The sequence below is a fragment of the Vombatus ursinus genome, unplaced genomic scaffold (genome assembly GCF_900497805.2).
Source record: "Vombatus ursinus unplaced genomic scaffold, bare-nosed wombat genome assembly UNPS02014830.1, whole genome shotgun sequence".
NCBI classification, from domain to species: Eukaryota; Metazoa; Chordata; class Mammalia; order Diprotodontia; family Vombatidae; genus Vombatus; species Vombatus ursinus.
In genome coordinates this window covers 20,176,369-20,202,179 of record NW_020954608.1, presented here as the reverse complement: position 1 = coordinate 20,202,179, position 25,811 = coordinate 20,176,369, and the positions used below count along the sequence as shown (strand labels likewise).

Below are 25,811 nucleotides of genomic sequence, written 5' to 3'. Positions count from 1 at the left end.
TTCTCTGAGTTCTTTGGACCAAGAAAGAAGTGGAAGATCAGTGATTACTATTTTTTAAAATTGAGTGAGACTTGAACCCAAACACATTAGCTCTGAGATGCCTTAGCTCTAATGTCCTTTATAGCTCTCAACCTTATGATATAGGGTTCCAGTATGTGCCCAGAGGCAGGCCATCTTCCCAACTACAAGGCTATTCTGTACTTTTACTTTTTCTCCTTTTTGCCCCCTCAGCATCTTTCTTCCCTTCAGTACATACATTTTTTGTAGGGGTGGAGGTGTTTTGTATCTGTGATTTCAGTAGCATGAGGGACTTTCTCTTCTGTTGTACCAGCAATTCCTTTGTTACTTAAAAATATATCTATTTACAATTCATTTAACTGGACTAGGTGATTTCTAAATTCTGTAAACAAACAAACGAAAAACCTACACACAATACAAATACTGCATCCTTTGTCATATGTCATAACATCAAAGTAGAAAGGAAAAATGAATACTCACACACAAGTGCTTTGCCATGAGTTTCCTCAAGTTATTTTTCAACAAACAGGAACAGTTCAATTTTAAAAATTGTGTTGGGCAAGGCTTCAATTAAATAAAAGAATCAAAAATAACATAAAAACATAATCTATATAGAAAGCTTACAGAACAGTCCTTGAAGGAGCTTTTATCCAATTTTCCTTCAAGAAAACTAACAATATGAAAGTAAAATCTATGTTATGTGGCATTTTGCCCACCACAAAGCTATACTTAAAAAAAAGAAATCTCTGATTCACCTTAAGATAAATCTTAAATCTAGTACCAGTAAAGATACTCAAAACATAGTGCAAAGCATGCCTGTGTGCGTGTGTGTGTGTGTATGAGAGAGAGAGAGAGAGAGAGAGAAAGAGAGAGAGAGAGAGAGAGAAAGAGAGAAGACAGAAACAGAAACTGAGACTGAGAGAGACAGAGACACTCAGACACTCCCCATCTGGTAAACCCTTCCACAGATACAGATCAGCAACTTGTCTGTAACCTAGAGAGATTCATGGTTTCCTGAGAGTACTAAGCAGTTAATTGACATGATCAGGGTTAAATAGCCAGTATCTGTCATGGATGCTACCTAAACCCAAATCTATCTGAATCAGACACTGACTGATTTCTTATCCATGAAATTACATTGACTCAAACACACACACACACACCACATGTGCATATAAATATAAACACACCTATATGTGTATGCATGTGTATAGACAGATGGATATAGCTATATCTCTATTATCTGTCTGTCTATCCATCTATGTGGGATATAGACCTATGATTTCAGTAGTGTAGGGAACTCCCAGTGTAGAACCATTTCTTCAGATCAAACATTCACTCAGTTAGGCACTGTGACTTATGGATTTATTATCTACCATTTGCATATGCAAACACTTGAGAGATCTGTGATTTCATCAGCATAAGGAACTCATCAGTCATAAACTTCCTCTACTAACTAGGTTACAGATGCAACTGGGTATGTCTTGAAAAGTCCCAAGGCACTGAGATACCCCTTGCCCTGGGTCACACAGCTAGAATCTTTCCAAGCTGAGATTTGAACCCAGGTCTTCCTAACTTTAAAATCAGCATTTTATCTCCTATACCATCCTGTCTATCCCCCCCCCCCCCCCCAAAAAAATATCAGTAGTTAGATTTTAATTTAAAGAGACAGAGAAGACATCTGAATGTATTTTATTTGGATGATTTAACTGAATCTCAATGTGCTGTGATAACCTCAACATGGATTAATGTTTAGAATATTTCATTAAGGAAAAGTAGTTATAGTACCTTTTTTCATGCAATTACCTTGATGATAATTTTTACTAAGACTGCTTCTTATAATTATGTAATATTTGGCTGTATACAAAGTATATGCTATGTGTATGTGGCATTACATGTGTTATGAGGTAATATTACTATTCTTCTAATGTTATTTTCTATATTTTTGTGTGTGTACACATATATGAAAAAATTAAAGCTACTGCATTATGTAACACTTAGAGAGTAACAACAATAAAATGAAATTTAATGCTCTACTATGTCTTGTTAAAGATAAATGTGTATGTTTGTAGCCTTTGATTTTACTAAAATACAAATGCTATCATTATTCTAAATGGAATACTAATAAATAGAAACTAGCATTTGTATGTCACCTACTATGTGCTTGGCATTGTTTTAACTGCTTTACAAATATTCTTATTTTATCCTCACAACAATTATGAGAGATAGTTGCTCTTATTATGCCTATTTTACAATTGAGGAAATAAAGGTTAAGTTAGTTGCTCAAGCTCACACTGCTCAGTAATAACTGAGGCTGGATTTGAACTCTGGCCTCCCTGACTGCAGTCCCAATACTCTATCCACTGAGCCACCTAGCTGCCTACGAAAAAAGATAGTTCTCAAATTTTCAAGAGATATTTATAACTCCCAAATTTAAAAGTAATGAAGTACAGATAAAAAAGGAATTGAAATATGTTTTTTCATACTTTGTAATGTCTGTGAAAAGTACAAAATTATTTATCTCAGGCTCTGAGAGAGGCCCTGAGGTGTAATGGAAAAGGCATTGGCTTATTTTGTGTAACTTGATTTTTTTTTTTTGCTACAGAAGAAGGTTTTATTGGGATGGGAGAGTATTGAAAAATTGCCTCACTGTGGGGAAAAAGCATAAATAATACATCTAAAATGGAAAAAAGTGCCCTTGACTCGGAGTTAGAATACCTGCGTTTGAGTTCCAGCTCTTCCATAGGTGGCTACATGTGTGACCAAGAATGAGTTAACTAAACTCTTACAGCCTCTTTTTTTTTTCAGCTCCTCTGATATTGGGACAATACTGAGTCTAGTTATATATCACAAAATTGTTTTGAGGAAAGCACTATGAAAGCTGTAAAACTTAGATTTCGGTGTTAAAAAAAAGTGAGCTATTATTATATGCCTAGATACATATACAGGTTTGTATGATGAGGTATATGCTAGCAGCAGAGTATCTCATTGTGTATAACATATAATGCTGGAAGAAAGAAATTCATGAAGGAAGTAAATTTTATTTTCATGGTTCAACATAATTAGAATGATTAGAGTGAGTTAATATTTAGGAAAAACATTTTGAAAACACCATAATCAGGATTTGTTTGCAAATGAGTTTTTATTACAAAACAGAAATTAATTTTAGTAACAAATTATTATTGTAAGCATATTTCAAAATTTACATTTTTTCTGTCCATTCAGTATTTCCATGTAGTTCTATTTCTGATACAAGGAGCTAAGCTCACAGCCTACCTAACCATTAAAAAAAAGTAGCTGCTATGCTACTAAGAAAAAAAAAAGACAAAGGCGAATAGTAGCGGCCCAGCTAACAAATAAAACCTTACAATGTTCAAATTAATTGAATGCCAGCTGCTGCCTAGGGTGAATTGAGAGACTTGGGGAAATTAAGCAGATATTCAGGACAGATTGGAGGATAATGAAGTTTATCTATATCATAAATAAACTCCATTGTTTGTTCAGTTGAATAGTACTGTAACATTCATAAATGTTTAAAGAAAAGCTCTGTTGCTCCCCTTCTGTATGCTATGTTGCATATTAATGTAAATACCCATGAATAACAAGTATCCATTCAGGTCATCTCCGTGAATATGAATTTCCATGTAACTAGTCACTTAGTGTTCATTGGATCATGCTTACGAATATGAATTTTCTACTGTCTCCAGAACACTATGGAACTGACCCAACTCATGAATATTAACATGCACACAACTGATCTCTTTGCAAGCAATCACATCCATAAAGATGAAAATCTTGTTAGCCTGTAATAATGAGCCCTGCTTTCGAATGCTGGTCCCAACCCTGTTTTACAATTCACGTGTATTTAGTTCAATGTTTTCTTTTATCCAGTAGCATTTAAATGATGGTGTTTAGCACCTTTCTTAAAATACTTCCCTACTTCCACAAAAAAAAACCACACACACCTGTATATTTTTAAATTTCAATCCCATTTGCTCTATCAGCCTTGCTGTAAAAGACAATACATTATTACTGCACAGAATTACCTGTCTTTACCCTTAGACTGGAGTCACTGTCCAATCATTATCATAATTTCTTTATTGCAGAGATGTCCTATATGATAATTTCCTGACAGATCATGAACATTAGTCACTTGATTTTATTATCTGTGATGTGCAATAAATTAAAAAGAAAAATACCACACCTGTGTTATTCACTGTTATCCCTTTTAGTGCAGATTTGGCCATTTCAAAGGCAGTTTTTAACTAGGTCCATAAGTCTACATCTGCAGATGGCAAATGCTTAGAATGTATTTCTTTTTCCCAAAATATATTTTCTACTTTCTATTGTTAGCCAGTTTTGAACTTGAGGGTTGATGTAAAGATAAGGTGTTCTGGAAAGAAATAGGATAAGCAATATGCTTTATGTAGTTGAAGAAATGATGCAGACCAAATTCTAATAGGGTTTCCTCTTTGCATCATATTTTCAGTAGTGCTAACAGATTTACAATGAAGTATCCTACACTATTAGCAAATCTCATTCTCATCAGACCCAATGTCCCAATGTTCAACAAAATTTGATTCCAAATTGTACAAATACAGTCACAGCCTATGGCTATTGACAAATATCTGAAAACAACTGGACAACCAACTGGATTTTCTATAGTTTCACACACACACACACACACACACGTATATATGTGAATATGTATGTATGCATGTATGTAGTTATATACTTATGTGTGTATATATATATGTATATGTACAGATATATATCTATATATACCCCCATACATACATACACAGATACCTAATACGGAATTTAAAAAATAAAACACCAAGTGAAGTAAAATTGCTCAGTGATTTGACAAAAGAAATCCTTAATTCAAAGGATTTTATTTTCCTTTGGCTTTTTTACAGCAACAATTGTGTTGAATGAACTCAACTGGACAAGTGCCTTAGATGAAGTTTTCAAAAAAAATCGAGATGAAGATCCTACATTGCTGTGGCAGGTGTTTGGCAGTGCCACTGGCCTCGCCAGATATTATCCAGGTAAGTTAATTCTCTTGAATGATGGCACTTTTCACCAATCAAGTTCACTTTGCATCTCTGCTTTCTCTGGGTAGGGATTATCGTACTTCCCAACTTCTGTTAGAACAAAAAGATTGTTAGTAATGAATTTTTAAAAATAGAAATCTTCCTTTCTATGAACAATTCTGTGAAATCTTTTTAGGCTGAATAATTTTAGAGTAGCATCATCTATTTTAGGTGACAGGGACAGGGCTGGATTAAATGGGTCAGAGATTATATAGATGGGGCAATGTAGAAAGATGATGGCCTATAGTGACCCAAAGCCCAGAGTGTGAAATCAGCATTTTAGGCATCAGGTCAAACTAGATACCACAAATGAACTGTAGAGTGGGTAGGCCAGAAGGCCAAGCCAGTCAGGAGCTAACCGTTTGGCAAGACGTCTGTATTTGACCAAGCATGAAAAATGGGGCAGGGAATAGAATTTGACCAGTAGACTTGTAACAGAAGTAGTATGTGATATTGGCTAGAGAGAAGGCCTTAGGGAAGGCCTGGATTCAAATGCTGCCTCTGACATATAACTGGCTGTGTGACACTGGACGAGTCACAACCACTGAGAAGTGGTCCAGGCAACACCCTTATCAAAACCAATGGGGAACAGTGCCTGATTTGCATTAGTTGAGGGATTTTCCTCAATAGGAACTCCCAGCACTGATGAAATCATTAGTCTGCTCTTTAAAAAAAAAAAACAGAAAAGAAAGAAAAAGACTGGGAACATATTAAAATTTGGAATTAGAATTTGGAAGATAAAGCCCTATGTAGCATAATCAGTATGTGACTTGAATCCAGGACTGTGGCTACTGTCTTTCCTCTGTCATGGTTTCAAGAACCATCCTGATATGAGTAGATAAAGGAGAGCAGGCTGAAATGGTCTCCAAACAGAGGCAGGCTTCTGCACCCACTTCCAGCAGCAGGGAATGAATGAGCAGGCCTATCAGTTCTCAACTATCTCTTTTTGAACCATCCTCACATGTTAGTTAAGGGAGACTCCCACACCTTATCCAACACTCCTCATTTAGGTTAAGTCTACCTGATGGTCGTGCTGCCAAAAGAACATGCTTCTCCTGATGGCTGATGCTGATTATGAAGCTTGCATGGTGTGATCTGCTTGGGGGCCCAGGACTAAACTTGGTATAGGTAGCAGCTGCCATGTGATTTGTGGAGTGTCTACAAGACTATCAGCCCTAAACTCTACTATTCTGGCTGAAGCGTTATCTAAAATTGTACTCTTAAAGATTCTTGCCTTTTGGTCTTGAAAGCTTTTGGGTGTTTGAGTCTATATTAAATGCAGATAACTTTGGAATTAACACTTAATCAGAACTTTGCTTATTGTATTTAAAAGCAAAGTCCTGCTGGAATAGAATAACTGCCTGAATTTTGGGTAAGAGAAAAACCAAAATGGGCTATTGAAAGCAGAGATAGTAGGGCACCAAAAGGAAAAAAAAAATGTCTAAACATATAAGGGCCTCAGTTTTGCTTACTTTTATAAGTAAATTGCAAAATATACAGACCAGTTGCTTGTAATATTCCATGCCCCTGAGGCCTTCCATGAGAGGGACATTGAGGGTCAAAAAGGTCTCAGGCTAATCACAGAGCTACCTAGGAGATGAAAACTTAGCTAAAAACAGGTAGGGAATTTAGGAGCAACCATCATAAAGGGGCAGAACAATGTAGTAATTAGAGCGCTGGAGCTAGAGTCAAGAAATATCTGTGTGATCCTGAGCAAGTCACTTAACCTATCTGAACCTCATTTTCTTCACTGTAAAATAAGGGAATTGAACTAGATAGCCCCTATAATTTCTTCCGTCTCTAAATTTGTGATTCAACTCCTACCTCAGCAGCCCTGAGTGGAAGTAAGATTTACAGTAGCTACAAGATAGCTGCATCTTATCTCCTGAAAATTGGACACTGGTTTATGAGTTGTTGTGGTATAGAGCAATGGTGTCAAATAAAAATAAAATGGGGACCACTAACCCATACAGCTAGGGATGAACTCGGTGGCACAATGAATTAAGTGCCAGGCCTAGAGTCAGGAAGACATGAGTTCAAATCTGGCTTCCGACACTTACTAGCTGTGTGAACCTGGGCAAGTCATTTAATCCTGTTTGCCTCAGTTTCCTCATCTGGCAAATGAGTTGGAGAAGGAAATGGCAAACCATTCTAGTATCTTTGCCAACAAAAAGGAATCACAAAGAGTCAGATATGATCAAAAATAACTGGACAAAGCCATACATAAGGCCAAATATTGACTTATAAAAGCATATGTTAGGATTAACTGTTATATTTTCATTATATTTCTATTATATTTTCTATTCTATGTTCTATTATATTTTCTATTCTATTTCTGTGTTCTATTATATTTTAATTATTTTATCACGTTTCCCAATTACATTTCAACATATATATGCTGGCCGTGTCAGACCACTGTGTCTGACACCTCTGGTGAAAAGGAAAGAGAATGGCTGGACTCTAAATCAGAACACCTAGATTTGAGTTCCAGCTCTGAAACGTCCTTGCTGTGTGGCTTAATAAGTTACGGAACATCTCTAACCCTCACTTTTCTCATACACAAAAAATAAGATCATAATAATCCTGCCTCAATCCGTGACTTAGTCTGCAAGCATTTAATAAGCCTTTGTTGTAAGCAAAGAACCGACCATGCTTGGCATTGGGGATACAAACACAAAAATGAGACATACCCTGCCTTCAATTAATTTACATTCTACTGGCCCTGAAAGGTTTAATTCAAGGTGAAAAAATCCTGATCCTCAAAATGCTATTTAGTTTTGAAATGTTTATTTTGGTAATATGTAACCAAAAAAAGAAAACCTTCCATATGTAACATTTTTAGTTATGTGGAAGATATGTTATTTTAATATTCAAATATGCATATCAGACGTATCATCCATAAAACCTGACTGTTTTTGAAGACTTAAAAATCATTTAGAACAATTTTTATTTGACTGTTTTTTGTAGCATTTTATACATCTGAGACTAGTACACTGTAAGCACTCTGACATGAGAAGGGCCCTTATGTTTACAGCCTTGTATCCCTAGCACCTAGGAGAGTGCCTTGCTTATGGGAGGCATTTAATAACACACTCTTTAAAACTCATTTTGAGGGGGCTAGGGCAAGGACTATGATCTCCATCTGACAACTTGGAAAATACAAGCACCTAAAGGGGGAAAAAAAAACTTGCCCAAGGTCATGTGATTAGTGGCCAAGCCTCATCTAAAACTTAGGTTCTCTGATTTCTTGTCCAGTGCTTTGTATAATGTACTGTAACAGTTCATGAGATTCTTATGATTATGAATACATTTGCTAAACATAGTATTTCCTCATCTACTAGTCAGTGATATGAAACAAACAAAAACCTTCAGTGAACAATTTGATAGTCACGCTTATGTAGTTTTGGTTCCAGATAAAAGGAAACATGAAAAAAATATGGACAGGCATAACCTGACCCTCTTCTTTGAATCTCAGTTGTCATATATATTAAATAAAAATAAAGATGTCATTTTAAAGGGAAAATAAGTAAATCTTATTTATTGTCTATAAGTCTTTTCCCCATGGAAAATAATGTGGATTTCCCTAGCTGAAAACATGGCTCTCTAACTGAGAAATGAATTATTTGAGTAACCTCAGATCCAGTAGAGGGATGGAAACCTTTTAAATACCATTCCCAGGCAATTTCATTGTACTCACCTTTTATTAACAAGTTCTAAATCTTTTTATTCAGAGAATTGCTCATACATATCTAATATTCCCACATGGTCTTTCACACATGTGCTTTTAAACCTGATGCTTCCTCCCGCTGATGCTAGAGGATTAGGAAACAAACACAAAAAGCATTTACCAAATATAAATCCCACAGTAAGAAGGCATGGCAAGTCAAGTAGCAATAAAGAGAAGTACACAAAATAATTTTAGTTAGTAACTTTCAAAAAAATAGCCATTATATAGTAGACATAGGTGGGAAATAGCAAGTGTTATAATCATTGTTTAATAATTTGTGAACACCCAGAATGGGCTAGGGAAAAAATATATCAGGAATTTTTAATAGTTAAAAAGTTATGAGAAATAATAAATAAAATAACTTAGTATGCAATTTGGGAAAATGCTCTCAGATTTAGTGCTTTGTAAGTGCTCAAGGATTTATTCTTTTTTCTTAGAGAACATTATTTAAAAGAACATTAGCATTCAAAAATGCATATGAAGTTGCTTTTATTTGGCACATGGATAAGGTGGGGTTTGTCTTTTAGTAGTGGGATAGTATATATGTATAGACACATATGGACAGTGTTGAATAAGCTGGGTTGCTTATAAGTTGGGTAATATTAGCTCTCCACTACTGATTCCAACCATTCTATGGAAAACAAAGAGCCATCTTTTCAATGCCAGTATTCTACCAACGTTGCTATAGGACATAGAATACAACACCCCAAATTACTAAGTATAACTCATTTGGGTATTGAGTATTTAAGATATTTATATATTGCTAGAGGCTTATGGCCAACCTTGAAATAGGATCATAGGTCTGAGACTAGAAGAGTTCAATTACCTCATGTTACATTTGGTGAACTGAGATTTAAGGAGGTTAAGTGACTTGCTCAAGGTCACACAAGTAGTAAGTATCAAAGGCAGAATTTCAGCTCATGTCCTTGGACTCTAGAACTAGTGTACTTTCCACTGTACTGTGCTGTCTTCCTATTAGTTTTTAGCTATTATTTCAGTTCTCCACTGCTTTTGTATAGATGGAGTCATGTCATTATGGACATGGATTTATGGACTATTTTTAAAAGCTGAAAAGGACCTTAGAGGTTGATCTATCTCCTCATTTTACAATTCAGAAAACCGGAGACATGAGAGTCATGTGAGGTTGCACAGGTAGCTAGGGTATGTCCAGGATTAAAATCCAAATCTCTTGAAAGCCTCTCTAGGGTTTGAAGTTTCCCTTAGAAAAGGATTTCATATCACTAAAAAAAAAATGGATTAACCAACTTCATTTTTAAAAAATATTCCTTTTTAAGTTCTTTATCCTACCAAATAATTTCTCTTTTTCTTTTAAAATTGCCTGTGGAAACCGTCAAATTTGGTGATTCTTACTTGTCTGAATCATTTTTTGAAAAAAAACTAAAACAAAAAACAATCTCAGCACAAACTACTTATTTCACCTATTATTATTTCTCTTGAAATCTTTACAATTAATAGTAGACTTGAGATTTTAATTAGTAATCAGTGGATTATTATAATGCCATTTTAGAGTACTATTCTTTTGTAGCATTTAGCTACCTTTAAAATAACTTATGGTGATATTTATAATATAGTCTTTTAAGTGACATTATTCATGAATTGTTTCTCTTTGTTTAAAAATAAAGCTATAATATTTAATAATGGAATTCAAAGTATGTCAGATCAGAATCAAATAAAGACCCAGTAAAAAAATTTCCTTAGCCAATATACTGGCATTTTCCTAAAATAAGAAATAAAGAATCTAAATACATATTATGCCTGAGAAAAAAAATACACATCTGGAAAATATTCTAAATCCTCCTTATGGATAGCTCGGATGTAACAATAAAGATAGGGAAATGAAGGCATTCTCTCTGGGATCCAGTATGTCACATGGTTTTCTGGAGCCTTAGAATAGGAAAAAGAAATGATTTTCTTGTTCTAGAAATGTTGTACACTGTGTAAGGACTGAGCCCACTTATCCCTGCCCGAGTATTGCATCCCCCTTTAGACCTTTCTCATTACCCAGCAGGTCTAAGCTGAATGCCATTATAGCTGTCATTCTTTTGAACTCCCATTGAGCTTGTTTTAGGCCTTTATTTATTTATTTATTTATTTATTTATGCACTTTCACATTTTTCTTTGCATTAGAAGTGTTTGCATGTCTTATCTCCTCTACTGGCCAACGAATTAGCATACCAAGTCAGAGTGTTCTTTGTAGTATTTCACACAGCACCTTACACAATATGCTACACAGAGTAACCACTCAACACATTGTCTTTAAATAAGCTAGTTAATTTCTCGAGTCTAGACTTTCCCTTTTGCTTAGTTAGAATTAGCTTGACCAAAGGATCACCTTAATAAAATATATTCCTCATTTTCTGGCCAAGGAAAACTACTTATAAAACAATCCCTTTTCGATTGGTCTCCAAGTCATAAAATTTGCAGTGTCATATCGCTTCAATGAAGATAATACTCATACTTAGGAAATTGCAGATCTTTAAATTCAAGAGTCAGATTTCTCATAATGTTCTAACAAGAAGGACCTACAAAATTATGAGTCATCATGAAAATGTTTTCACAGAAGCTTAAGAGACAAACAGATTCGGATTATTTCCCTCATGTGAATCAAAAGCATGAACTATGTCGACATCTGAAAAAAAAATCAGTGGCAATAGAAATTATTGCTTTGCTGCTGTCTGGCCATTAAAAGGAATCAATTATGTAGTGATCCATTTAATATTAATGTGGCAGAAATCCATCATTTGGGCCATGTAAATATGGCCATGACTTTAATTAAGTCATCTAGGTAACTTCATAACCCTTGAAGTTAACCAATTTGGATGTATAAGCACATTTCAGTTTTGAAAAAAGCAATGACAGGCAGAATTTGTTTAGGTGAAAAAGAAAGAATAAGGGGGTCAAGGCATTCCAGGTTAGGGGATAACATTAATAAAGGTTGGAAATGAGCAATGAATGTTCTGAAAACAGTAACTAGACTAGCCTGACTGAAACATAGGACTTCACACAAATAAGTGGTGGTGGAGAAACTTAGAAAATGGGGATAAAACCAAATGCAATAGCTTTGAATGCTAAGATGTAGAAGTTAGACTTTCTTTTATAGGTGATAGGGAACCACAGAAGATTTTTTACCAATAGAATGTTAAAAGTATTAGACTGATAGACCGATTATACTGATAAGATAAATTATGATTAAGTGGAGGATTTCAGTTAAGATTTAATTTCAGTGATCTTTCAGGTGCCAGAGGCCTCTATTTGCTATTTTACAGCTCAATTCAATTAAATTAAACATTCATATGTATTTACTATATGCAAGGTGCCAGGGGATACAAAGAAAATAATGAAAGCCTGTATCTATCCTTAAGGAGTTTACAAAATGTTCTTTAGGGGACACAAGCTGTAAAAGCTAAGTAAATGCAAGGTAAGTTAAGGAAGGGAGGCAGCTTGGGAGACTGGAAAAGGCTTCCCAAAGAAAGTGGTACCTGGGCCACCCTCAAGTGAAACTAAGTATTCTAAAATAGTGGAAATGGGAAAAGAGTGCCTTCTAGGAAGGAGTCACAGTCTAAGCAGATTCATAGATGTTGGATATGTAATGCCAAGTTTGGGGAACAGGAATTAATCCAATTTGACTGGAATATGGAATGCTTGAAGGGAAGTAACGTGAAAAGTGTCAAGAAAAGTAGGCCAGTGGAAGATTTGGAAGAGTGTGTTCACAAAAGCAGTAGACAACTGAGTATATATATACTTTTGCAACATGGATTGCACCACAGATTCCCTTTGATGACAATGGTACCCTGGATCTCTTAGTCAACCACTTCCTCAGTCCCTGGTAGTGCAAACCTGTGGCATCATTTATGTCTTATGCATTATGAGGAGCATAGACCTGGACATATCTTATGGGTACAAAAATTAGCCAACTGCCCATCCCCCCCCAACAAACATACCTCCAAGTAGGCACAGAAAATACTCTCACGAATGATGGGAAATCTGGTCACTCCAAAACACTGTGGCTCCTCCAGAAACAAAGTTGGTTATAAATCTGTTCCCTTGGATCCCTTTTACTTAGTTCAGTTGACTCCATACCTTGTCTACACTAGCATACTATTTCCTACCCTTGCAAACTACCTAATGGACCAAGCTATGAGACAGCTAACATGATTTAGTATGAGATCTAGACCTGCATTGATACTGGGAATACTGGGAAGAGAAAGAATGAAAAGAATGTGAGAGATGCATTTATAAGGAACAATAACTGATGTGATGATTGATTTGTGAAGAAGTTGGGCTTAGAAAAGGGAGAAGTCAAGGTGAAGAAGTTTAAGCAAGAAGGAGAGAATAGGGGCAGCTAGGTGGCACACTGGATAGAGCACTGGTCCTGAAGTCAGGAGGACCTGAGTTCAAATCCAGTCTCAGACCAAACACTTGACACTTACTAGCTGTGTGACCCTGGGCAAGTCACTTAACCTCAATTGCCCCCCCCAAAAAAAGGCAAGAATGATAGCATCTTGACACTGAGAGAAATAAGGAAGTCAAGATAGGAAGCTAATTTGGCCTGGAAGTGATGGACTTCATATTTTACTTTTTGTGTTTTAGGTGATATTGAGATTGCAATGATGAACAAATTTAGCCACAAAATTTAAATTTAGGGACTAAATTTTCCTGTCCAGAAATCACCTGAATAAATGAGCCAGAGCAGATCTACATTGCTCATTCTTTTTCCATTGCATCTATATATCCTATGTTTAAGGAATACAATGATACACAATTTTAGAAGCTCTGAAGTAACCCTTAGAATGATGTTGTGGAGTTTTTAATAGAACATCATCCCGATCCATTGTAATTTGCATATCTAGTATGACTTCAAGATTATGCAAAACCAATAAGTGAAACACAGTAGTACTAGGCTTTCATTTCAGAGAAGCGAAGTGAGTCATTTTATTGTTTTCTCATGCTCCTTAAAGAATGCTCTTCCTGCATAGAATGATAGCTACACTGTGGGTCACAGTAATGCCTTTGCTAATGAATAAGTAATCTTGTTGGTTGGGGGACATTATAGAAAAATAGGATGTTAGTATGGAAACAGATGTATGCCATTTGTTACTGAACTATTCTTTCTATGAATAACTTGAATCATAAGATAGACACAAAGATAACTTTTGTTAACATACAACTTTGGTTTTCCTTTATCTTTCCTTTCATTCTTTCTTTTATTCTTCCTTTCTTCCTATATTTCCTCTGATGTGGATACATATCATGTATCCATAGTTTGGTATTTTTTTTAAAATGCTGTTATTTATTATTCTAAATCCATGTAATACAACACTAAAAAAAAAAAGCACCGTAGATCACATAAATTCAAGCAAATAATTTGTAGATTCTTCTAGGTCTGAGGAGAAGCATCATGTCATATTGTATAGAGAGCTGACTTCAGGGCCAGGAAGACCTTGGGTCTAGTTCTGCCTCTAAGGCACACTGGCTGAATAACCCTGAGCAAGTCAGTTAGCCTCTTAATGCTCTGGGTCTCTCTCTAAGTCTCTAAGTTGGAGAAAAGGTGTGACGTGCATGGGTGGAAAGAGTAGGTGATATTTCCTACACAGAATGAAATCACAGGTCCAGTCCTTATCTAGGTGTTAAAGGTTAGTCTTACTTAAGATGATTCCTATAGTTACAATTTTTTAAAATATTTCACATTTCTAGAAATGTATCATTATCATTCATTGCTATCAAGAAGGATTTGTTAACCTCTGAAAATGTTTTCTATTTATGTTATAGCAAATGACTATCTCTAAAACGTATTAAACAACACGACTATATCAAAAATCACAGTCTCTGCATATGATTTTATCTGTCCCTGATTTCTACTGAAGTCTCTGTTACATATTGGCCATATAAATAATTAAATCTCTATTTAACTTTCTGCCTTTCACTTCCATAATATTCCACTTACGCAGTCTACTTGTCTATTTTGTCTGCCCCTCCTGCTGACAGATAGTAGCTCTTTTATGTCAAAGAAAATGTTTTATGTGGATTAACTACCATCTGCTAGATTCACAGCAAATCATTTTGTAGTTAAGACTGCTTTATAAATGATGCAACATATAATTGGTAATTATGGAATACATGAGTGTGTGTTTGCTCTTCTGATTATTTGTCTGTAAGGAGTTAGAGTGGGGTATTAAAGACAAACTAAGATGAGAATAAAGTTCATTGATAGCCAAGGAGGCTTTTATAGTGAATTTCAGCTGCCCTCTCTTAGATGACTCGTAGACTTTTTCTGTCCAAAAGAAATCTGGAAATTATTTGACTTATTTCATATCAGTTGGCAAAAAAAAAGACAGAACCTTTAAACTTTGAATTATTTCATTTTGTCATCATATCAGTTCATTGGTGTCATCACCAAAAGTAATATACTTGGGCTTTTTTTAAATACTAGTTTTAAAATAAGGTGCACACTCGCCTAAATCGATAATCCTTATAGTCCATGAACACAATTACAGGGCTCTACAAAAGAGGTATGGCATGTGTTGAAGACAGTAGCACTGAATTTTGAAGAGAATGTGGATTGTTGACAGGCAATACAATCAAAAGACATGTTCTACATTACAAAGCTCAAATTATATTACAGTAAAGACATTTGTGAAACTATCCATTACTGGAAACAAAAACAAAAAAGTAGATCCATGAAAAAGTAAGAGCTCGATTTATATTTATACTATAGTAGAGTGCTTAATAAAACAAAGGATATGAACTACTGGGAAAAGTACACTTTATTTGACAAGAATAAATCACAAAAAAAGGCATTTACTGTAAGTTATATAACTTATAGTTATATGTGGTAAGGCTTTTTAATGGTTTTCTCTGAAGGCAATAAACTTCATGAAGAAGAAAAACTATATACTGTGCAAGGAAATGTGAATTATAATTGAACAGTTTGAATTATTGTCTCTTAATTTGGACACTGTTTAATACTTTATCATTGCCTGCGTCTGCTCTGTTGTGAATTATCATTCAGTGTGTCTCAGATAAGAAAAATGTCCTTTTTAAAATCTCTTATTCATGTTTCCCACAAATAAACTTTACAAATTATGTTTAAAAAATTTTGGTTGGGATTTTCTGGGAAAGCTGGCATAACCATCATCTTGCTCAGACAAATGGTGGTGTATGAATGGAAAAGAATGTTATTGGGCAATGAGGAAGAACGAATATAAGATTTTAGAAAGAAAGAGGAGACTTTATTGAATGATGTATTATAAAGAAAACATGGCCAAAAGAACAATGTAGAAAATGAATGCAATGATAGCCATGAGAAAGCTACAAGAGAAAAGAAATATTGTGTATTGTATATAGCAACTACCCTATTAGTTGATTTTTCTTAGGTGTTTTAGGAGACTGCACCAGGGATCAGGAATTTTGTGTATGTTAAAGAGTTTCTGCTAGCTCAAAAAAAGTATATCCATAAAATATTTTCTCATAAGTAAATAGCACAAAATGATTATGATGACATTCTTAGCCACCACCTCAAGGAGGTGATTTTGTTAGCAAGTTCTATCACATTTTATATTTTATTCTCTAACAAGCTACAGCTTATTGAATTAGAAAAGTACACTTACATATCCAAATCAATAAGAAAACAGATTTGAAATGGTTAGCTTTTTGGAAGTGGAAACTTGTTAAAGGCAGGACATCAGTGGTATGATGTAACCAGAGATATCAACTAGAGATTTGTCACCTTTCCTACCGCTTTTGAATTTGCAGTAGATAATTGTCAGTCTAATGGATTACTGGAACCAAACAAATGTAAATTAAAAGTACATGTGATATGAACTAGTAAAAGGAGAGTCTCTGTACATTTATTTGATATTTCTCTTCTCATAGCAAAAATTTTCGAAATATTTTAGGAAAATGTAGTTATCAAGCATTTGATATTATTAATTAGAAATGCAATTAGCTTTCTTTTCATGTAGAGCAGCTCCTAAGAAAAGAAAAACCTCTTCAATGCATCTGTATTCTCTTTATAATTCCCAAACATCAAATAATTATGATATCTGCTTTTTAAAAATTGTTAACTGTGTTAACTAGGGAGAAAGTCTACAATGCTATTTAACGTTAGTCTTGATATTTCTATGCCTTATAGGATGGCACCTGTCTTTATCTGACAAGCAGACTACCTTCTATAAACAAATGTTTAAGTTCAACCCAACAGTGGGAGTAGTTAGGAAAATATTGTGCCTGTTGCTCATTTGTAGATGCTGTATAAAAGAGAATGCTAACCCTGTAGATTTATCTGTTACTGAACTAACCATAGTCTTTTTATGACAAAAGGGAAAAGCCAAAAGTGTTTCTTACAAGCACTTGACTGATGACAATCACAAGTATGGTGTCCTATGACTGGGTTAATCTTTTTCCTATAGCTCCCGGAATTCCAGTTACCCAAAATTCATCTTTTAAAAAAGTGATTTGAAATCTAAAATGAGCATACTCCTTGTTGTTATTTTATAAAATTTTTTTTAAATCCGATTGCATGTTTTGGTCAGTGGCTTTTTGTATCATTGCCAAATTGATTCCTAGTGTAACTGAATGACTGGCTGGAACCTAGCATAGTAGGGAAACATTATTATCTATTATGATTTCAGCACTTATGTAATAGTCAGCAACATCCCTCCCTCATTGGAGTTTCATATTAAGTAAATGGGTGATATGATTATATTTCCATTTCATCATAAAATAAAGATCACTTAAAACCTGTAAAGGCAATATTATGGAACAGTGAATGATTAAAAAAAATGACTGGAGAACTAATTTGGTTTTTCCCAATAGTGGCCAAAAGACAGCTAATTAATTTCTTTTTTGTGAAAGCTGAGTCAATCCTTTATGTAAATTTCTATGGTCTTATGCTATATAAAATGTTTTAGTCTTAGACATCCTAAAAAGTGTAACCTCCAAAACATATTCAGTTCTTTTACAAAGGGATTTTATTTAGCATTAAAACTCAAAATTGAAACTCTAATTGACCATCGATTAAGAATCTAGACAGAAATAGCTTGGATGAATGAAACTGGTGACAATCTAAAAATCTCATCTTAACCATTATTTTTAAACTCTTCTTTCATTGAACCATTTGTCAAAGCTGCAAACCAACTTTGCCTAGGAGTATAATAGCCCTGTCCATGGCCAGGAGGAACATGATGAACTTGGACTACAAAAATCTTAATATATATAGTGTTTACTGTAATTTAAATTTTAGATTAAGGCTATTCAATTTTAACACTTCAAAAGAAATATTAAAATAAAACAAATCAGCCAGTCAGTTGTATCATCTTTAATAACGAATAGGAATGGAAAACATCAATTTACCTAAATCTGAAATTGTTTCATCCATTAGAGGTTGACCATTAAAATTCAAATCAATGAACAATTTTTAAATAGGAAATTGGAGAAGGTAAAACTATTGGCCTTGATTGTAACCATGAGCTATAAAAGGTTAACTGATGTAAAATAGTTGGCAAATCAAGGAGTTCAAAATATCAAAGACGATATCTTACTCAGAAAACACTTGATTTTGGCAGCCAAAGAAATGTGTTTGCTAATAGCAATGTCAATTAAAATAAACATTTTTGTAAGGATAGTCATGGAGGATTATGAGTAATGTCACATCATAACTCAGCAACAAAAAAAAAAACCTGTAAAGATGAAGGCAAGTTTACAGAAATCTTGTGAAAGGTAACTGATCCACTCCTAAGAACATTCAAAGTTCAGTTGGATAGGAGGACTACAAATAGAAAATGAAACTGATGTGTCAGCAATTCTACAACAATTTTTTTTGGAGAAAGCACATTTGGGCTGCAATACCTAGTTTTTAATGTCCTTTATGGAAAAAAGAGCAGCATTAAAATAGCAGCTAAGAAGACCTAATCTGGAACAGTGACTGGGCCACGGCATTTAAGAGGGCTATGAATGCTTGCAAAGATATCTACTGTTGTCCCACAGTGTATCTTACATGGGGTCCAGATGGAAAGATAATTCCCAATAGTCAGTGACAGCTCTCAGGTACTCTAGTTTGCAAATGATGTGGAGATGATTTAATTAAGTCACAGATTTTGCAGGACTAGTTATGCATATATTCTATAACTCATCCTTCTTGTTCTCACTCTTTATTTTCACTGAAAATTTTAAAGTTGTTAACATGTGAACTATACTTGTTGAGAATAATAGTTTAATTTCTAAATGACATTCTTATTTTCTGGTTCCAAAAAAATTTAATATTGAATTAAAAGGTGGATCTCATTAAAAGAAAACAAATATAAAATGGTTCTGAATGGATAAACATTACAAAAATAAAAAAAACATAGATACTGGTAGTATAAAATAGTTTTCTTTAATTTCTGGTGGCAGTATGTGATCATTAAAAAATGTCAAGATTCTTAGGCATCTGGGAAATCAGTCTTTGGGAGAAGACTAAGAAAAAGAACCATGTCTAGATGCTCATTTCAGTTTCATATTAAAGCATTGGTTCTCATTGATTTCCTTTGGCACAGCTTTGTGATTTTCCTTTTAAAGTGTAGAAGTTATTTTCTTTGCGAACTCTGCTGCAGATACATGGACTTATGATTTTGAGTCTTTTTTAAAATTTCTGTCAGCAGACAGACTCCCTCTGAAGTGTCTATGTTATGTTGGTTTAATAATGCCTTGTTTCCTTTTTTAGCTTCTCCATGGGTTGATAAAACTCGAACACCGAACAAGATTGATCTCTATGATGTACGCAGAAGGCCATGGTAAGATAACATGCAAAAAGAAAGAAAGAAATTACCCATTTTGTCAAAAAAAAGGGGTTTTTTTTGCCCCCACCATAAGAAGCAATGTAGCATCATGAGAACACTAGTCCCATGGAATCAGGATGAGATGAATTCAGATGCCTACTTATTAATCATATGACCTGCTCTAACTTTACCTCTCTGAACCTCAGGTCTTTATATGTAAAATCAGATAATAATACTTATGTATCTCAAAGAGTTACAGTTTAGAAAATGCTTTAGAAACCTTGAAGTGCTATATACATTCATGTCATTATTACTTTGATATAGAGGCAATATGGCATTGCATATAGAAAACTGGCTGTAAAGTCAAGGGTTCAAGTCTTGTCTCTGACATATATTGGTTCTGTGACCTTGGGTAAATTTCTCAAATTCTCAACTCTTTAAGCATGTCTCCAAAATTGTAATTTACAGAGAAAGTTCTGACCAGCATTAATAGATGGAGTTTTCTCACATGGTAGTTCCCAGTACCGCTAAAATCATAGGTGCAGACCCAATCCCTATCCCTATTATTTTGACAAACAGCATGATTATTCAATATATCATTTAAGAAGCTTTCTAAGATAAGTTTAGTTAAAGGCATGATAAATTACATTCACTAAAGAATATTGGGGTAAAACTAATCATGAGAACTAGGATCATTAATCCTTTCCATTTAATATGACCAGATGTGCTAATTTAAATGATTGTATTCAGTGCTAGTATCAATGCTTTTTAGATCATAGGAATTTCCATGGAGATCTTCCACCAGAGAAGAGGGCATTGAAGGGTGTGGCTTGATATGGGGAGGAGACAGGTCACCTTTACCCCTAAATTGCTAGAACTGGTCTCAATTAACCCCAAAAATCATCCCATGCCATTTGATTTAATGAAACTCAACAAGCATATGGTAGATACTTAATAAATGCAGAGGGAAGGACCAAGTCAATTTTGTCTCCTGATGAAATTTTTTTTACAACTTTGTGATAATTAATTGTAATTTTTCCTACCTGAGCAAAAGCATGTTAAATACAAAAAAAATTACAAGCAGAAATTATGATTTTACTTAGAAATGTAACATGTCATCCTGCTGTTTCAAGTATTTGCAAATGTACTATATTAATTGATATTACTTGGTCCCGTCAAAGTATTCCTAAATTTCAATCCTTCTTTAAAAACATTATCTTCAGGGTACTGTTTATATATAATAGAATTTCATGCTGTATCTATTTAAATGGATTTGGAAGATTAAATCTTATCGTTCATATAAATAAAGAACAAAAATAATATCATGAAAATAAAAACAAATTAAATGGGTACTTCTTTACTGAAGGAATAGCAGCATAAATGCCTCTGTAACACTGATTTCAAAGTTTCTGAAAGCCCCTACCTTTGTGAAGAACTTTAGCCATGGACATGATGTGCATGAATTATGAAGTGTTAACTTGTAAATGTTACTTTAAATGTTGAAGGAGAATTTAAAAACCACTTTGTATTACTTCATGTATAGTTTTTATTCTTAATTTTGTATTTTTATTTGCCCCTCCTCATACAGTTCAACTTCCTTGACAAAGACTTTTTTTTGCCTTTTAATATCCAGGAATTAGTACAATGTCTTGCACAGAGCAAGCATGTAGTAAATGTTTTTTATTTAATTGAATCAAATTGCATTGAATTTAGTTATATCAGCTTGAGTGTACAAAGTTGAATGATCAAAGATTATACCTTTTAGTTCAGTCAATATTCAGTAAAACTTCCCCCCCTTCATTTTTAAATATATCTTTTGCAGGTATATCCAAGGAGCTGCATCTCCCAAAGATATGCTTATTCTAGTTGATGTGTGAGTATTTTAAAATTTCATATGTAATTTTTTAATGTTCCTATTGTATCAGAGGGTTGAAAGTTGAAAAAGACCCAGTATTTAGAGTGATTTTTAAGGCTATAGAGGGAAGGGATATATTCTGCAAAAACAAACCCTATAAGAATTGAAAGAATTTGCTTTTGAATCAAAGATTATGGTTTATGACTCAGAGGTGAGCTTTCTATGAGCTATAATTGCATTTTCAATTTTCATTCTGTATCTTGAGTAACTGTTATGTAAGTATTTATTTCTGAAAACAGGGGGAATGTATTTTAGTACAGATATATGTGGAGCCACATTGCTTCAACTACACATAAAAGACCCCTAAAATACCATAAATACTTAAATGCCATAAATACCTAAAATAACATAAACTGCAATCTAACATTAGTCCATTTGTTTAGATTTTATTGCAAAAAGTGACAAATGTTGAATACTGAGAATTTCATAAAACAATGGAAAAAATTCAGAATCTAGGGGATTTTTAATGTGACCTTCTCAACAGGGAAGTTAAAGAAACTGAAGTTTATGATTTATGTTGAGGATTTCTTTGTTTTTTTTCTTCATTATCCTATGAAGTAGAAGAGTCAGACTTTGTACAAAACCATCTCTCTTACAGTAGAAACTTGCTTTATCAGAAGAACATTGAAGGATCAAGAAAATGAGGTTGAAAAACTCCAAATTAATTTACCTTGGAGAAAAAGGAGTCTATCCTTGGTCATTTTGCCTCATTAGAAGAGATAGTGTGTGATGTTATAAATGCAGGCAAATGGCATATACCTGGTTTTGTGAACATTTGTATTTCTCCCCAACTTAAGTTTTGCCCTGAAGCAAACTAGTTCAATTTATCCCTCTAAAAGCTTATAAACCAGGCTAAGAAAGATAAGGGAGAGTAATTAATAAGGGAAAAAAATAGCTAGAATGTGAATTCTCAAGGTCTCTTGTGAAAATGAAATAAAGATATGTTGTTTTGGCTAAATTGTTCTTTTCATTCCATCAGAATCCTAGTTCAGGTTGTTAAACAATACTGGCCACTCTTTGAGAGTAAACCTAAATGCTGATGAAATATATTCTCTCTGGAGAGAATGGTTTTAGAAATTCATTTGTATTAGATTTAGAGTAATCAATTACAGGACTCGAAATTGAAATCAATTGTCCAAAGAAAGAAAACACATGAAAAATACATAGTATGGGTGCTCCCACTATGTAGTATGGGAACTACATACTGTGGCTCAGGTGTTGAGAGAGAAGAAAAGAACATCAAGGGAATATTTTGGGGAGGACTGCATTTGAGTAGCAGTGAGGGGATATAGGAAAGGGCAGGATAAATGAACCAGTGAAGGAAACAAAGATGGAGTTTTCAAAGAGGTAGGAGGTCAAACAGTAAAATAAAATGTCACAGAAACCAGGGAGAATCAAGTCGGAAAAGAGGCCATTATTTGATATCAGACAGTAAGTTACATTATATATTGTGCTCATGTTGTATTCAGAGTTCCTCATACCATACATTCTGAGGTTTAAATTAAAATGGCAGTGTAAACTAGTGTTTTCAGGGGGGTAAATTAAGATAAATGACAGCTGTTAGCAATTTGCAATTGTCAAAAATAATTCTAAGAAACAGAATTAAGGTAATTATACTTTCTCAAAGAAGTTGATTGAATTAACAGCAACATATGTGTTATACATAAATATGCAATATATATAAAACATGTATATGTAATAATGAATCCCTGCATCCCTACTTGACATATAGTTTGGGAAACAGCATTTGGAAATTTAAAAATATCCTTGTGTTCTAATTTCTTTTATGTACAACAAAAAGGTAAGTAAAAACTAGTTTACTTGTTAACATTTTTCTTTCCTTTAAATATCCTTTACAGTGATTCACTTTTTAGAAATGTTAAATAATTATGAGTATATCAAAAACATCTTGAAATTATAGATTTGATTTAATATCTGTTTTTAATAATATTCATGAAATGGTTCACATGTTTGTTTAGGAGTGGAAGCGTCAGTGGATTAACTCTGAGGCTGATTCGTACTTCTGTCTCTGAAATGTTGGAAACCCTTTCTGATGATGATTTTGTGAATGTAGCTTCAGTGAGTATCAACTGATTATATTTTCCTCCATTTGAAAAGCAAACAAAATAGTTTCAACTTATATTATCTATAGCAGTTGCTGACTCAGAATGTTTTTATGGTGTTTTATCACGTATACATCCCAAATTTTTTTGACCCCTTGCCAGAGATCTCTCCCAACGTAACTTCTCTATTCTGCCATACTAAATACCCAGACCAGATTTCCTTGAATCTTTATAGTTTATAGCTTTTTACATAGATAAAGCTTCGGCTTTTATTAGAAATATTGAGAGCTTAGAAGAAATCACATAAATGTCAAGATACCCTAACCAACCCAGGTATAATCTGATCTCCAGTAGTACTCATGTTCTTATCCCAAAGTACTACTGGTGTTCTTCCACCTACGTTCAGACTACCTCTGGTCAGAGGGATCACCTGGTAGTACTGTGGCCATTTTCATGTTCATTTTTATCATGTTATTAATTTCCATTAAGACTAGCACTTGAAATGTACAATTTAGTCCATTAACACAGGGGATAATGCACATTCCAATACTCTGATTTTTTTTCCCCCAAAATCCAATTTAGATGATTCCATTTTGGTATTCTCATGGAAGACATTGTTAAACTGTATAATTTCTAGGGTCCCATTAATATTTAAATCCCATAATATTCTGTTGCTCCTTAGCAAAAGGGGTGCAGGGGCAGTTGGAAGGATACATAGAGGGTAATAATGTCTGACAAACCTTGTACTTTATGGATTTGTATTGATGTCAAATTTTTGTTGATGATGGATGTTTATGTGAAAATGGATATGGCTACAAAAATATAGGGAGTAGATGGAAGGAAATGCTAAGAAAAACTGAAATATTTTTGTTCATGTGCTGATTTCCTCTAGAACATTCTAGTAAACATGAAAAGATCACATAAAATATATTTCTTGATACAATTAGCTTTTTTTAGTGCAAGCTAAAAGTCCTAAATTGATCTTTTAGTGAAAGTACTTGCTCAGAAAGTAAAGATGCAGTTGGTCTCTGAACTGTTGTTAGAAGAGAAATTGTTTAATTTTAATAGCATGATAATGCGTATTGCTGTGGCATGTTAAGGTTTACAAAGTACTTCACTTAGGAAAAAAAAAACTTTGTGAACTAAGTAGTGCAAATATTCCCTTCTTCAGAAGAGAAATATATGGTTTATAGAGGCCAGGTCACTTGCTCAGTGTCTCAAACATTTCAGAAGTTTGGAAGCTGGGATTCAAATGTAGGATGTGCAACTTTGAACCCAGTGCGTGTATGTGTGTGTGTGTGTGTGTGTGTGTGTGAGAGAGAGAGAGAGAGAGAGAGAGAGAGAGAGAGAGAGAGAGAGAGATCAGATTTTGCTGTTGAAATTGTTGTTGTTTGTCCTTTCTTGAAGAGGACCAATGACATCATGAGGGTAATGTCCTGACTTTTGAGTAAATTGGAATTAAGTGAGGCAGAGCTGAGCAAAGTCATCAGCCTCACTCTGTCCTTCAGAGTCATCAAAGTCCAGCGGCAAGACAAAAGTCAAAACAACTGGGGATGGCCCAGGCTGTGGAAATGGGTGTTAACTAGGGAGAGGTGTCAAACTCAAGTAGAAATAGAAGCCACTAATCCATACATAGGGATCCCTTTGAGCCACATATCGACTTAGAAAACCTTATCTCTAAGCTTTATTTTGTTAATTATTTCCCCAAAACATTTTAATTTGGTTCTAGCTGCACTCAGGAATGTTTTAGGCCACTGGCAATGTGTTTGACACTCCTGAACTAGAGTAAATATTTCTGCTTGGAATAGTAGCATACTGAAGAAGGGTATCTATTACTGAGGTAGGCTGTTAGATATTCCTGATACGTCCTCTTCATCGTGTCCCAAAAGTGTTAGAATAGTTTTAAGCTATTTAAGTTTTTAAGTTTAAAACTGCACTAGGACTTTTAGGACAACCTGTTTATAAAATGAACCCTCTCTTAAAACCAGTTGATACGTATGAAGTGAGAAGATGGGCTATGATATTAACAGAGATCATTTTAATTTCCAAAATCATGTTGCAGTTAAGACTATAGGAAAGATCTGAATAAAACTGTCCAAAAATTTTAAGCAATCTTAATGCTTGATATTATTATTATTATTTTGTTGCTAATACAAATAAGTTCACATTTATGTCACTCTTTAAGATATGGGTTCTTAACCTGAAGTCTATAATAAT

At 34.2% G+C, this 25,811-nt stretch overlaps 1 protein-coding gene across 2 annotated transcripts in view; it reads left to right on the top strand.

Annotated features, from left to right (window-relative positions):
* The window catches only part of CACNA2D1 (calcium voltage-gated channel auxiliary subunit alpha2delta 1), a 665,469-nt gene that overhangs the window by 505,014 nt on the left and 134,644 nt on the right, over nucleotides 1–25,811 (top strand). For both annotated transcript variants that reach the window (XM_027838804.1, XM_027838803.1), the window contains exons 7-10: nucleotides 4,938–5,069; nucleotides 19,562–19,631; nucleotides 21,439–21,489; nucleotides 23,511–23,610. In XM_027838804.1, the coding sequence (XP_027694605.1) occupies nucleotides 4,938–5,069; nucleotides 19,562–19,631; nucleotides 21,439–21,489; nucleotides 23,511–23,610 (353 nt within the window). The remainder of the gene's footprint in view (nucleotides 1–4,937; nucleotides 5,070–19,561; nucleotides 19,632–21,438; nucleotides 21,490–23,510; nucleotides 23,611–25,811) is intronic.